Source organism: Eurosta solidaginis, chromosome 3 (assembly GCF_040869045.1).
Source record: "Eurosta solidaginis isolate ZX-2024a chromosome 3, ASM4086904v1, whole genome shotgun sequence".
Lineage (NCBI taxonomy): Eukaryota > Metazoa > Arthropoda > Insecta > Diptera > Tephritidae > Eurosta > Eurosta solidaginis.
Window position 1 is genome coordinate 131,757,480 of NC_090321.1, and position 14,647 is coordinate 131,772,126.

Below are 14,647 nucleotides of genomic sequence, written 5' to 3' on the forward strand. Positions count from 1 at the left end.
TTTGGGATTTGCCCATATTAGAAATTTAGTGTCTTGGTATGGTACTGAGTTTTTTTTTTAGGTTTTACTGTTTTGATATGGGATACGACTTGTATCTTTACGCGACACAACATTGTTCCACAGCGATGTGACATAAACATATTTTGAATTTAATGATTTTCAAATTCGCCTCTCTACTAACATTATCCTTGAATTAAATACTCGTAGGCATATTCATCCAAGTCTGTGATATACATAACTAACAATATAGGTACTCACATCTAATTCATATGCTGCTGTTGCCGTTGGTAGACCAGATAATATCTCAGTTTGGCCATCTACCCATGATTCTTCAGCTTGAACGCTAGACTGTAGATTTTTCATTAATCCATTTGCTGTTTCGCATGACCGCATTCTATAACATATGAAATGTAAAATAAAAATTTATTATTTGATTTGCGCTAGAAAGCTGAACTTCCAAAATGTGTGTGCACATACCTGTCAGCTATTGTGTTACATATAGTCATCCATCGTGTGTTTAAGCGGCCAACATTTGTATGAAGACTTTTTAAATCTCCCAAGACTTTAGTTGGGACACCCATTCGACCTAACTGATCAGCAGCGTCATTCATTTTATCGATTTGGGGTTGGTATTGTATTGTCTGCTCTTGAATGTCAGTTAGTTGGTTGTAAACTTTTTGCAGTCCTTCGAGAGACGATGGTAAAATAACATGAGATGCAAGCTTTTTTTCAATATCTGATATAACATTTCCATTTTCCTCGAGGCCCATTAAGGAAATTTCCAATAATTTCAAACGGTTTTTGTGTAGATCGCTTTGGGTATGTAACTCATTCCACAGCTCTATCAAATTGTCAAGATTCTTTTTCAAGGCAGGAGTTTTCAATGGAATATTTCGGAAAGTATTTTGGAGATGCTTTATTTCAGGATCAAGCTGTTTCAAACGACGTTCATAATCTGTATGAATCTCCTGCACATGTTCTATAGAATCCAAATCACGAGGTAACGGTGCTAATATGATTTTATCAAGCTCACGAGCCATATCCTCCAGTCTGGATTTAATAGATATACATTCCTCAGTGAAGATTCGGCTTGCCTGTTTGCTTTCCTCTGCAATGAATTTATAGCAATAAATAAACAAAATTTTATTAACTCATAAAGGATTTGTGTAGCAAAATATTAAAAAAACCCCGACACTTTCTACTAATAAAAGGGCTTTTCATAGTTATTCGCCCGTCTATACGCTTGAAATACTGGCTTATTTTATTTCAATTAATATTGCTGAAAATGAAAAAAATTATGATGCACTCTAACACTTGTCTTCTGAATGTACCGTTTTAACAAGTTAACTGTAACATAACTTGTTGAATTTTGATCGTACATTATGATTTAATTTTAAACGATTACTAGTAATTGCTCCGTATTCAAACATAAGTAGGTTTGTCAGACTTTTTGTCATTTGTATAAGTGTATGTGTGTATATTAGATTGGATAACTAATTTCGCTAAAATCTTCCCCTAAATTTTGACTTTATGCTAAGGGGGCCTCGAAAAAATGTATTTGCGGTTTTATTTCTTGACTCTGTGTAGCGTTGTTTACGAATTTTGTAATCGAAATTTAAGTAACTTCCCGATAAGCTAAAGCTATAAACTTGGAATATAGTTCAGAACCCGATGAGAATAAAAAAAAACTCCGCTAGGTGGCACGGATCGAGATATTCAAAAAAATCGTATTTGTGTACCGATTTGGCTCATATTTGGAACACATCTTACTTACACGAATAGAAAGCGACCTATGAAAAAATAGCCGTCAGGTGGCGCAAGGATCGAGATATTCAAAATAGAATAATTTAAAAAAAAATTTTAGTTATTGAAAACAATACTTACATTAAGTAATAATAATACTAAAAGCTAGAAAATAATTAGGAATGTGCTATGTACTAGGCATCACACTCCTCATCAATCAATCTAGGTCGTTGATCAGAAAAATAATTAAAAGCGTGGGCCGCGTCAAATTTCTATTGATAGCTCATATCTTTATAAATGATGTCTTCATATATGCATAAGTAACACCAACTCAACCTTAATTAGGTTATGCTACGCCTCACGTCTTTAGAAAGTACATCCGAACCAAGCGTACCACTAGAAGCGTACCACGCATCTGCCTTGACGCTGTATAGAGGCAACGGGGATAATAGAGATCCAAAACCAATACAACCAATTCGGAAGAGAAGAAGACCCAGGAAATCATAAGCAAATTTGATGATGTTTGATGAATGTATCCACCCAACATCAAGGGGGAGGATGTAGCAACACAATACATTATAAGTATCGTAGTGTGTATTCACCATTATATTTTTAGTATACATATGGTCACCCTGTGTAAGCATTACAAGCAATCAAATCCTTTTGTAAGCACTTCGTGCAAGCTTACATCATAACAAAAAACGCTATACATTCCAATAGAATTGACAAGAGTATAAAAGCTCGATCTTCACAGTAAATGTTTTACTTTGTGATGAACTGTGCACTCGAGAGGTATGATTTATACATGTTAATTTGTATATTCATTTTTACTTTGTAGGACCATTGCTACCATTACAAGGCGAACGGCGCAAAGCCGGTCCTTGGAAAATAGTAGTGAACTGCAATGTAATAGTTCTATTGCTACCACTACAAGGCGAACTGCGCAAAGCCGGTGACTTGGAACATAGCAATGGACTACAATGCATATTTTATTGTTGTTGTGCGGGACAAGGCGAACAGTGAAAAACTGGCCACTTTGACGGTACAAGAATTCTTTGTATATTTGTAAATTAGTTACAGCGGTGAATCCTAATTTAATGTAAATATGAAATTTTTTATATTTTGATCATTTAGGTTAATTACCTACGTAAAAACTTTGACATTTTGAAATAAACATTCAAACACAATTTATCTTCTTCTTCTTCCATCGTGAGAGGAACCATTTGGTATAATTCTGATTGTGTTCATACTACACAATCGAAGAATCAAAACACACCTTTGCTATAAAATACAAATTCGAGAGCTGTAGTATCTACCGCTTTTTCCCATGTATATGGCGATGAAAAAAAAGCATATATGTATATTATAAAAATACATTTACATAGCAATTTCAGATATTAATTAGGATGATCTACTTCGATGTTTCCCGAAATGCTTTCATATCCAGCTCAAAGCTTAAAAATTAAAAGATCCATAAAGCTACATCACTGTCACCCGATCGAAAAAATAGGGCACAGAGTATAGAAAGATTCAAAATGTTACCAGAAATTCGGCGAAAGACGGAAGGCTTCAAGCCCGGGCCAAATTTCTCTCAGAACGAAAATAGCGACCTGGTAACCAATGTTCAGAGAGAGATTAGAGTCGAGAGGGAAGTCGTTAACGTCATCTTAAACGGAGGTAGCTTCGAAGCACCCAGCGAAGTTGATAATGTTCCACCCGCTCTTCACAATAATTTCTACAATTGTAGAATTCCACGGTTGGTATGGGACAAAGCGAACAGAAGAGGAATTGTTGAATAAATTCCGAAGATTTTGAATACAACTTGGACATGGCAAAGTTGAGTGAATTAAGGATCCAGAAATTGAAAAAGGAGTTGGAGAACCGTGGGTTGAGTACAACCGGCAATAAGATCGAACTTCAAGCACGGCTACGAGACGGTATGGAGTCGGAAGGAATTAATGTTGAACAGTACGTCTTTCATCCTGATAGCGACGAGACAACAACAAAAATTGAAGAGCAAATCGAAGCATCGCAGACAGTTACCAGCACAGACTTGAACATGAAAAGCAAATTGAACGGAAGTAACTTCAAGGATGTCCTATATAAATACTTTTTAACAAATTGAACCATTTACATAATGTATTGTGTACTTATTTTTTGTTACGTGTTTTAATATACTTATTGATTGATTTAATTTAATTTATCGTTAATTTATCGTAAACTATTTTTAACTTATTTCTGGATCTGAGTGTTATTTTTCTGTTGTGCAAAAAGAGATGTAAATCTTACTGTACTAATATTTTAGAAATAAAATTGAATTGAATTGAATTGAATGATATTGGCTGCAATATCTGCACAAACATCGACAGTACCATGAATGTCGTCGCAAATATCATCCCAACTGGAATCACAGGAGGGACGCATTTCAGAAGTGGCGTCGCAAGTGTCATCTCAATTGGAAGAACAAAAGACAAATAGAACATCTCAACTGGCAGAACAAAAGACAAATATAACATCTCATCTGGCAGAATAAAAGACAAATATAACATCACAACAGAAGACATATTTGGCATCTCAACTGGAAGCGCAAGATACACGTATATCCGAAATGTCGGCAGGAATTTCAGCGCAGATATCATCTCAAATCTCTACACAACTTGAAGAGCAGGAAGTCCGTATATCATCAAAGCTGGAAGCACAGGATACCAAATCGCTCAATTTCAGGTAGAATTCGAGGATTTAAAAGGTCGTATCGAGCAGTCGCAACTAAATCGCCCAGCAGTTTCTGCGAGTAATCCAAAGGTAAACACCATCCTTTGACGGTTATGTTCCTTTCCTACAGTTTGAGAAGACTGCAACAGTGAACAACTGGAATGCTGTAGATAAAGTTGCTGCATTGTTCGTAGCTTTAAAAGGACCAGCTGCGGAAATCTTACAGACCCTCCTAGAGTACGAGCGGAACAACTACGAAACATTGATGAGCGATCTAGAGAGACATTACGGAAGCGAGCAAATGAAACAGATCTGCCAAAATAGCCGAATTCATGAAGCGTCACAACATCCGCATTGCTGCGATCCAAGAGACTAAACTCACAGCAAGATCTGCATTGCAGACCTGCTCTGGGTATAATGTCCACAGGAAAGATCGCGAGAGCGGAAATGGAGGCGGCCTCGCGTTTATCATACACCACTCTGTGCAATATTATATATTTGATCCTAGCATCGACCGCAGGGACAATGTCTTAGAACGTCAAGGCCTATCTGTCCGGTCAGGCGATGCAAATCTAGAAATCATCAACATCTACATCCCTCCTGCCACCTGTTGCCCAATGGATACCGCCCTAATATCAGATCCTTACTCACTGGCAACAATCGCATTATCTTAGGCGATTTCAATGCCCATCATGATCTATGGCAATCAAACTTGCGGGCGGACAGTAGGGGTAAGATGTTGGCGGATCAAATAGAAGAAACGACGTTCTGCACAATAAACGGAGACGCCCCCACACGTATGGCAGGAAGCTGTCACAGCTCGCCAGATATCTCAATCGTGAGCGCAGAACTCGTAAACTGCGTCAACTGGCAGCCGATGGTAACATTGGCATCCGACCATCTGCCCATACTTATTTCGCTCGAGCGTACCGCCGACTTCATAGTCACCGAAAAACGTACTTTCATAAACTTCAAAAAAGGAAAGTGGGAAGAATATAAATCTTTTACAGACAACCGCTTTGCTTCCCTCCCTATCCCGACTGATGCCCGCCAAGGGGAGCATGCCTTCCGTAAGGTCATTGAATCCGCCTCGGCACGTTTCATTCCAGCCGGGAGAATTCCCGAAATCCGGCCCCACTTCCCAGCGGAGGCCGCAAACTTAGCGCGAGAACGTGACCTTATAAGACAGCTTGATCCAGGCGACCCCCAAATAAGGGATATAAACCAACGCATCAGATTGCTTGTGGACGAACACAAGCGGGCGAAATGGGAGGAGCACCTAAGAGGTTGTAACCTCTCTACCGGTGTGGGTAAACTTTGGTCCACCGTAAAGTCCCTATCGAATCCGACTAAGCACAAAGACAAAGTTTCCATCGCCTTTGGCGACAAGGTGCTGTCGGATGCGAAAAAATGCGCGAGCGCTTTCTGCCGACAATATATAATGCATCCTACGGTCGACAAAGATAGACGGAGAGCCAATAGACACGCACGTAAACACAAATTCAGCGCGTCACCAATCACCATCACCGCTAAAGAGGTTGAGGACGCCATTGGTCGCGCTAAACCATCCAAAGCAGTGGGCCCAGACGGCATAGCCATGCCGATGCTTAAAAGCCTAGGGAAAGAGGGTTTCAAATATTTAGCGCATGTCTTCACCCTGTCTCTTTCCACCTTTGTCATACCAGAGAAATGGAAAATGGCCAAGGTGGTCCCGCTACTAAAGCCTGGGAAACCAGCTAACATAGGTGAGTCGTATCGTCCGATATCTCTCCTATCGCCAGTGGCAAAGACGCTTGAAGCCATTTTGCTCCTTATTTCCAAGCAAATTTGCAGCACTACCACCGCGCTAAATGCCATTAGCACTCAGATAAATTGCGGTTTAAATCAATACCCCCACCATAGAACAGTACTCGTAGCGCTATACCTATCAAAAGCTTTTGATACTGTCAACCATGGCTCGTTACTGCAAGACCTGTAAGGGTCTACCCTTCCGCCATGTCTTAAAAGGTGGACTGCAAATTATCTGGGTGGTCGGCAGGCATCGGTGCAATTTAGAAACGAAACATCAAAACCAAGAAGAATTAAACAAGGGGTGCCACAGGGTGGTGTCCTATCCCCACCTTTGTTTAATTTCTACATATATAAGCTACCTTCACCACCGGAAGGAGTCACAATCGTTTCCTACGCCGATGACTGCACAATAATGGCTACAGGCCCAGGCCCAAAGATCGATGCGCTATGCAATAAAATAAACGGCTACCTCCCTAATCTCTCCCGTTTTTTCGCCTCGCGAAACCTGGCATTATCACCGACTAAATCTTCCGCGACCTTATTTACAACATGGACGTCCCAAATGTCGACCATTTTGAACACCCACGTCGATGGCACTACGCTACCGACTGTCCTACACCCCAAAATCTTGGGTGTGACGTTTGATCAGGATCCACATTTTGGTGAGCACACAGCCGCAATTGTTCCGAGAATTCAGAGCCGTAACAAAATCCTCACATCCCTCGCTGGCAGTACCTGGGGAAAAGATAAAGAAACGCTCATGACTACATACAAAGCAATTAGCCAGCCGATTACGTGCTACGCGTCACCCATATGGTCGAAAAGCTTAAAAATTACCCGTTGGAAGAAACTACAGGCCTGCCAAAATACTGCTCTCAGAATCGCCACGGGCTGTCTTCTTATGTCCCCAGACCACCATCTGCATAATGAGGCGAGAATACTCCCCATCAGGGAGAGAAATGAGATGCTGACCAAACAGTTCCTGTTGAATACCCAGAAACCTGGGCATCCCAACAGACATCTGATTGATGAGGAGTCATCTCCGTAAGCATCTTGAGGAAATACGGCACCTGAGAACCCAGCCGTATGAAGCGAAAAAACACAAGCAGGTCCTTGGTGAACTCCATAAACAGACGTCGGACCTTTATGCCGGGAATTGCCCGGTGAATCCAGTACTTAAAGAAAAGTATCCAAAAGTCGCGGAAGAGGAACGCATACTCCCCAGGGAAACGCGTGTCACTCTTGCTCAACTTCGTTCTGGATACTGTAACAGGATAAACTCTTACCTATCCAGAATCAACCCCGACATACAAAATGTATGCCCCGCTTGCAATGTGTCCCCACATGACACCAACCATCTCTTTAATTGTAATGTGGAACCAACGCCTCTAACACCCCTTTCTTTATGGTCCACCCCTGTTGAAACGGCAAGTTTCCTTGGACTCCCGTTAGAGGATATTGATGACAATTTGTGATCGGTCGCGGCTATTAGGTGGGGCGAGCATTGCTACAACAACAACATCAGTATAACCAAGTCCGGGGAGAAGGGATCTGTGAAGTCGTTGTGGCGGAGATTGTTGATGAAGTCATATTGGGAGTCGATTTCTTGGTTGACTATGACATCAAGATCGATATGCAGAGAAGGGTGATGTGTTATAAGAACCAGGATGTGCCACTTAACTTTAGTTTGGAGAAAGGGTTCAGCAGTAATCTGGTGCTGGTGGAGAAGGCTCGACAAAGACCACGAAAGTCAAAGGTAAATGTGGATGGATCGAATGGGCCAAATAAAGCGAAATCGAAAGTACCTGCGAGGAAAACACTGGCATTGACAAAACCAAATGGACGCACAAAAACGAAGGAAAGGATTTCCCAGAAGGAATGCGAGGGTAGTTTCTATCCAGGGCGCATTACTGTTGTGAAACGTGGGAACGATACTGATTATGCGAAGGCAATCCGTCAAGCGCAAGCTCTGCGAAGTAGTTCATTGGCCAAAGAACAGAGTGTGATGGAATGGCCCAGGGTAATGAGTATTAGGATGAAACAGAGGTACGACAAGAACTATAATTCGGAAGGTTTCTTGGAGTTTGGTACTGCTATACAACCCGCACCGGCGGAAAGGTGTTCCATCCAAATTTTGGTGCGGTTGGGAAGACCCGTGCAGAGTTGTGAAGAGGATCAGTGATGTCATCTACCGCATACAAAAAATTGGGAAACCACGAAATAGAAGAGTGGTACATTTGGAGATGCTAGCGGCGTTTAGATCAGGAAATTTGTCTGATCGGGACGATCAGACTTAGGTGGAGGGCAGTGCGACGAATACTAGCAACACTAAGGGGTACTATCATCTCTAAGCCGATACTAAGCAGTGGCTCGTGAGCACATCAACAAATCAATCATTATGTCTACCCATATGTCCATACGAGCAGCGGAGAAGAGGCGCAAAAACACATGCATATATCTTACCTGAGATGCTCCCAAAAGTAGGTAATTATCTGTGGAAGTGTCATCCACATATACACGCGCATATGAGAAGCTATACACGAGCATCTGTAGTTATAAATTTTATAGCAGTAACTAAGTAAATTCTGGAAGCGCCTAGAAGTATGCGGGCGCGAACTCACAGAGTATAAAAGGCAGCAACAGTAGAGGCACCACAATCAGTTTGATTTAAGACGCTATCTGGCGAGCAATAGAAGTGTTAATTTGAAAGTAGTCTAATAAAGGCCATTTTGCATTATTGAATAGTGGTGTTATTTATTCAACAGTTTAGTGATTCGAACGTTAGCAGAAGGTTGCAAATAAGAGGAATTGCACTAAATTCGTTACAATATGAAGGAATAAAAAATGGTTGCTAAGCACTTTTCGGAATTATTTGGTTGTTTAAATTGTTTTTTCTTTTTTCTATACCAATTTTTACTTTTTTATTTAATTTTTTAACTTTTTTTCACAAGCTGATACTAATTTAAAATTCTTCCTTAGTACGTTGAGGTGTGATATATTTAACTGCTTGTAGATGATGCCTCCATAAATTTCCCTCAGTGCATGTAAATACTTAATTTGCATTTAATTGCCTTAATTTAAAACGTGTGGTTGCTTTATGCTTCATGCTATGAATGTTTTTGTTGTTTTAGCAGTGCTTCGCCTAACGAGTTGGGGACAATCTTAACTCTTCCTGGATATACGCTATACCTCTGAACCATGGCATCATGTTGTAATGAAAAGAATGTTTCGATGAAAAATAGATTTCAGGGCCCGTGTCAGTTTTACGATACGTGATCGAATTGAGTTTTTTAAATCGCAATACCACTGAAATTATGATAAGGATTGAGGTAATACGTGAAATATAGGCTGCAAGTATTTATCAGGTTCATAATGTATTATAATTTTTAAAAAGAGTTTGACAAATGTTTATCATTTGAGTGAAAATGGTTTTCATCCGTGATCGAATACCACGATACGGGCCCAGAGCTTAATTGATAACTTATTTGTTTCTCTACATTATTACGGGTTTTCTTAAATGGAGCAATCGTTCGTTTAACATATTGTGGCGAATTTTAGCATCACAATGTTGTTAGTAAATAAAGGAACAACAACAATAAAGCAAGCTGCCTCTCTTGTGTACATGAACAAATGAATCATCATTTACACACATACATACAAGGCAAGGAAGAGGTACTCACAAACACATGCCGAAGTAGTTACTCACACATACACCCGCATATGGCTATAAGATAAACATAGACTACAAATATGCATGTATATAGATGGTAACCAAACAGGAGATACAAAAGTTCTAGAAGGTGAAACGTGTAGACCTTAGGAGAGATATGCGAACGAAGCAACGGAGAGTATAAAAACAGCGCAAGTAATCAGTAATCAGTTTTAACTTAAACACGCTATTGGCTGTGAAGTATGATTGTGAAGTACTACTCCCAAAGTTATCTAAATAAAGACCAGTTTGTAATACTGAATACTGGAGTGATTTATTCAACAGTTTCGCGATTCGCCCGTTAGCAGAAGGTTGCATAATAATCAGAAATCCGCAGAACTCGTTAAAATTTGTGTCAGAAGAGGAATTGCTTAATAAATTCCAGAGGGCAACAAGGACATGGCCAAGTTAAATGATTTGAAGATCCAGCAGCTCAAAAAGGAGTTGGAAGGAATTAACGTGGAAGAGTACGTCTTCCATCTTGGTGGTGATGAAACAACAAAAATGGAGGAGAAAAACGAATCACCGAAAACTTGAGACTTGAGTATGATATTGGCTGCAACATCTGCACAAACGTCCACAGTGTCTACTCAACTGAAACAACAGAAGCCATATTTGGCATCCCATCTGGAATCACAGGAGACACGTATAACATCCAGGATGGAAACACAACTAGAATCCCAGGAGACTCGTATAACATCCCAGATGGAAACACAATTAGAATCCCAGGGGATTCGTATAACAACCAAGATGGAAACACAGTCAGAAGAACAGAAGATATATATGGCAGAGCAGTTAAAAGCTCAAGAGGCTCGCACATCCTCCCAGCTGTCAGAACAGGAAGCAAGGGTATCATCAAAACTGGAAGCACAAGATGCAAGAATCGCTCAATTTCAGCCAGAAGTTGATGATTTAAAAGGTCGTATGGAGCAGTTACAACTAAATAGCCTAGCTGTTACAGCGAGAAATACGAAGGTAAAAACTCCATCTTTTGACGGTTCATTTCCTTTCCAGGTGTTAAAGCTACAGTTTGAGAAGACTGCAACAGTGAACAACTGGAATGCTGAGGATAGAGTTGCTGCACTGTTCGTGGAATTGAAAGGGCCTGCAGCTGAAATCTTAGAGACAATTCCATAGTACGAACGGAACAGTTATGAAACATTGATGAGCGCTCTAGAGAGGCGATACGGAAGCGAACACAGGAAACAGATATACCAAATTGAGTTGCAAAACCGTTACCAAAAAGCGAATCAGACTTTGCAGAAGTTTGCGTCGGATGTCGAAAGGCTGGCCCATCTAGCAAATGCGGACGCACCCGTGGAATACACCGAGAGGGTAAAAATCCAGAGCTTTATAAATGGCATACGGGACGTGGAAACGAAGCGAGCTACATACGCAAACTCAAATCCAACATTTGCTGAAACAATATCCCATGCACTGACTCAGGAAACTGTCTCACTTTTGAGTAAACCATCATACAAAGCCCAACGTGTGGAAGTAGAAACACCAGAGTGGGTAGACGCAATTTTGGAAGCTTTAAAGGGCACGCAACAGAGGAATACTGATGCAGTCGAATGCTTTAAGTTTTAAAAGTCAGGGCAGATTTTTGCACGTTATTGCAGCACCAACCCCAATAGGTCCAACAATACGGGCGCTCGTAAAAGCAGAGCTGAAGGAGATGAGCAAATCTCCAAATCCACTCCATCGTTAAACTAAAGAGAGTCAGCCGCAAGGGGCGACAGCTGGCTCCCGCCATTGAATACCCCATAATCTCTATCTCACAAATTGGAAGAAGGTCGAGCAATCTGACTGTCGGAGGACGTGCGGATGGATGGGAACGTTTACTGACTGTAGATACGGGCGCATCTCATTCCATCAGATTTAGTCAACAAGAAGATAAGACCATTGCTTGGAACAAGAATAGGTACAGCCACTGGAGAGAACACCCAGGTAATTGGAGAAGTAGCATGTGAAGTCACAATTGGGAACGTCACGGTACTACATAATTTTATAGTGGCAGATATTGTTGATGAAATCATAATTGGAGTGGACTCCTTAATCGAACAAGGCATCGAGATCGACATGCAAAGCAAGACGATGCGATATAAGCACATGGATGTGCCACTTAATTTCGGCTACGAGAAAGGCTACAGCAGTAAACGAGTGCTGGTGGAGGAGAATCAGTAAATACCTCCAAAATCGGAGGAAGTAGTCTGGGCAAAGGTTGATGGAGATTGTGGGACAAACAAATTGTGGGTTGTCGAGGCAGCAAACAAATCAGCAGCGAAAATACTTGTAGGAAAAGCCCTGGCTACGACTAACAAGATGCACGGGTTCCGGTAAGAGTACTCAATGAGTTCAAGTCACCACTCAAATTGATCAAAATAGCTATATGGGGAAGATGCCAAGCTTGAGGCTTGAGTAATTATTAACTGTGAGTAGCTCCAGGAAAACGTTTCAACCAGCAAGATTGATCTTTCAAATAACTGCACGGCATAGACGGAGGGGCTAGAGGAAGACTATCAGAGTAAGGCAAAACAACTGCTCCTAAGGTACGTAAACATCTTTGACCAAGATGGTTCCAAACTAGGCTGCACCAATGTTGTGAAACATCAAATTGATACTAGAGATGCGAGGCCGATCCGTCAAGCCCCTCGTAGTGTTCCTGTGGCGCAACGGGAAGTTGTGAGTCAAATCATAGAAGAAATGAGCGACAGCGGCATCATAGAACCATCATCTAGTCCATGGAGCTCACCGGTGGTACTTGTGAAGAAGTAGGATGGAAAACTGAGGTTTTGCGTGGACTACCGGAAGTTGAACGACGCCACGAAAAAGGACAGCTACCCATCTGGACTTGAAAAGCGGCTACTGGCAAGTGGAGGTGAAAGAGGGAGACAAAGGGAAAATCCTTCAGTGTCGGAGATGGTCTTTGGCAATTTACAGTGTTGCCTTTTGGACTTTGCAATGTACCAGCTACTTTTGAGAGACTCATGAATCAGGTACTGAAAGGACTACATTGGAAAACATGCTTAGTGTACATAGACGACATCATTGTATTGAGCAAGAGCTTTGATGAACATCTTAAGAACTTGGAGGAAGTTTTCCAGAGAATAGCTGGCGCTAGTCTGAAACTAAGTCCAAAAATGTGTTCGCTGTTTAAATGGGAAGTTATTTGGGTCACAAGGTAACGACAGAGGGCATCTGCACTGCGAGTGAAAAGATAGAAGCTGTAAAGGATTGGCCAAGACCACAGAACCTGCATGAATTAAGAAGTTACCTTGGGCTGTGCGCATATTACCGCCGATTTGTACCTGTACCAAACTTTGCCAGCGTAGCCCATAGTCTCCACGAGCTAACAAGGAAAAATAAACCTTTTGAATGGAATAAGAAGCAATAAGTGGCTTTCCAAACACTGAAAGAGCGTTTGTGCACTGCCTCAATGTTGGCATATCCGATTCCAGGAGCAACGTTTATTCTAGATAGAGATGCGAGCGGATATGCTACAGGAGGCGTATTATCACTGGTCGATGGACAGGAGAAGGTAGTTGCATATTACAGCCGATCAATTGCAAAATCAGAGAAAAATTATCGCGTTACAAGGGGAGCTGTTGGCATTGGTAGAGTGCATTAAACATTTTCACATCTAACTCTACGGGCAGCTATTCCGCGTCAGGACAGATCACGCAGCGTTGAAATGGCTCCTGCAGTTCCGTAATCCAGAAGGTCAATTGGCACAGTGGATCGAGCGACTACAAAGCTACGACTTTTCCATTGAGCATCGAAAAGGTAGTACCCATGGAAATGCAGATGCAATGTCACGAAGACCATGTAGTTTGGAATTCAAACTCTGTTTAAAAGCTGAGGCTAAAGAAGACGTTATAGATATTCGGCTTATGACTGTAACGTGTACGGATGAATGGGGCAAGGAACAACTAAGGAAATGTAAGGTACAATACACAGATCTGTCAGAAAGACCAAATAAAGAGAAGTCAGCGGAGAGTCCTATTGCGAAGTCATATTGGGCATAGTGGAACAGTTCAGAATTGATATCCGGTTACTTGCATCGAGTATAGCATTACCACAATACAAGATATTTGCATTTATGTAAACGCCAGATTAAGTCCAGCTTGCAATGCACAAGCAAATGAATTTCCCTTTCGACCACACACGAATAACTCATAGCGACATAGTCATAGCGGCATAGTTAGGTTATATTGAACCCAGCGGGGAGCCGTATCCGTTTACAGTTGTTTAACCCATAAGCGTCACACTCACCAACCCACGTATCGATCAGCATGCCTGATCGACAGCGTCGGTTTGTCAGCGCGACCGATCAAACATTATTACATAGCTAGGTAATAAGAATATTATGCTGACTAGGTATATAGAAATAGAATGTTGTTATTTTTAGTGTGTAAATATTGTATGTAAATATTGTAATAGTATTGTAAGTATTTTTCTATAAAAGAGAAAGTATTCAGTAATAAATAACAATCTGATATCAGCGCTGAACATTCGCGCACAACCAAAATTTTTGTATTTTATTCTAAATAGAAGTTATTACATGGCGATCCTGCCAGTCTAGATCAGAATTAGCAAAACTGCTAAAGATTTAGGTGATCAGAAGAGCCTGTCGCGTTAGTAACTAAGCAGGATTCACACTTATTACATGGCGATCCTGCCAAACTAGAT

General features: G+C 41.1%; 1 protein-coding gene across 12 annotated transcripts in view; it reads right to left on the minus strand.

Moving 5' to 3' along the window:
- Positions 1 to 14,647, minus strand: part of shot (dystonin-like protein short stop) — a 1,374,398-nt gene that overhangs the window by 695,806 nt on the left and 663,945 nt on the right. For all 12 annotated transcript variants that reach the window (XM_067773043.1, XM_067773042.1, XM_067773040.1 and 9 more), the window contains 2 exons: positions 478 to 1,108; positions 259 to 394 (listed from right to left, as the gene is read on the minus strand). In XM_067773043.1, coding sequence (XP_067629144.1) covers positions 259 to 394; positions 478 to 1,108 — 767 coding nt within the window. The remainder of the gene's footprint in view (positions 1 to 258; positions 395 to 477; positions 1,109 to 14,647) is intronic.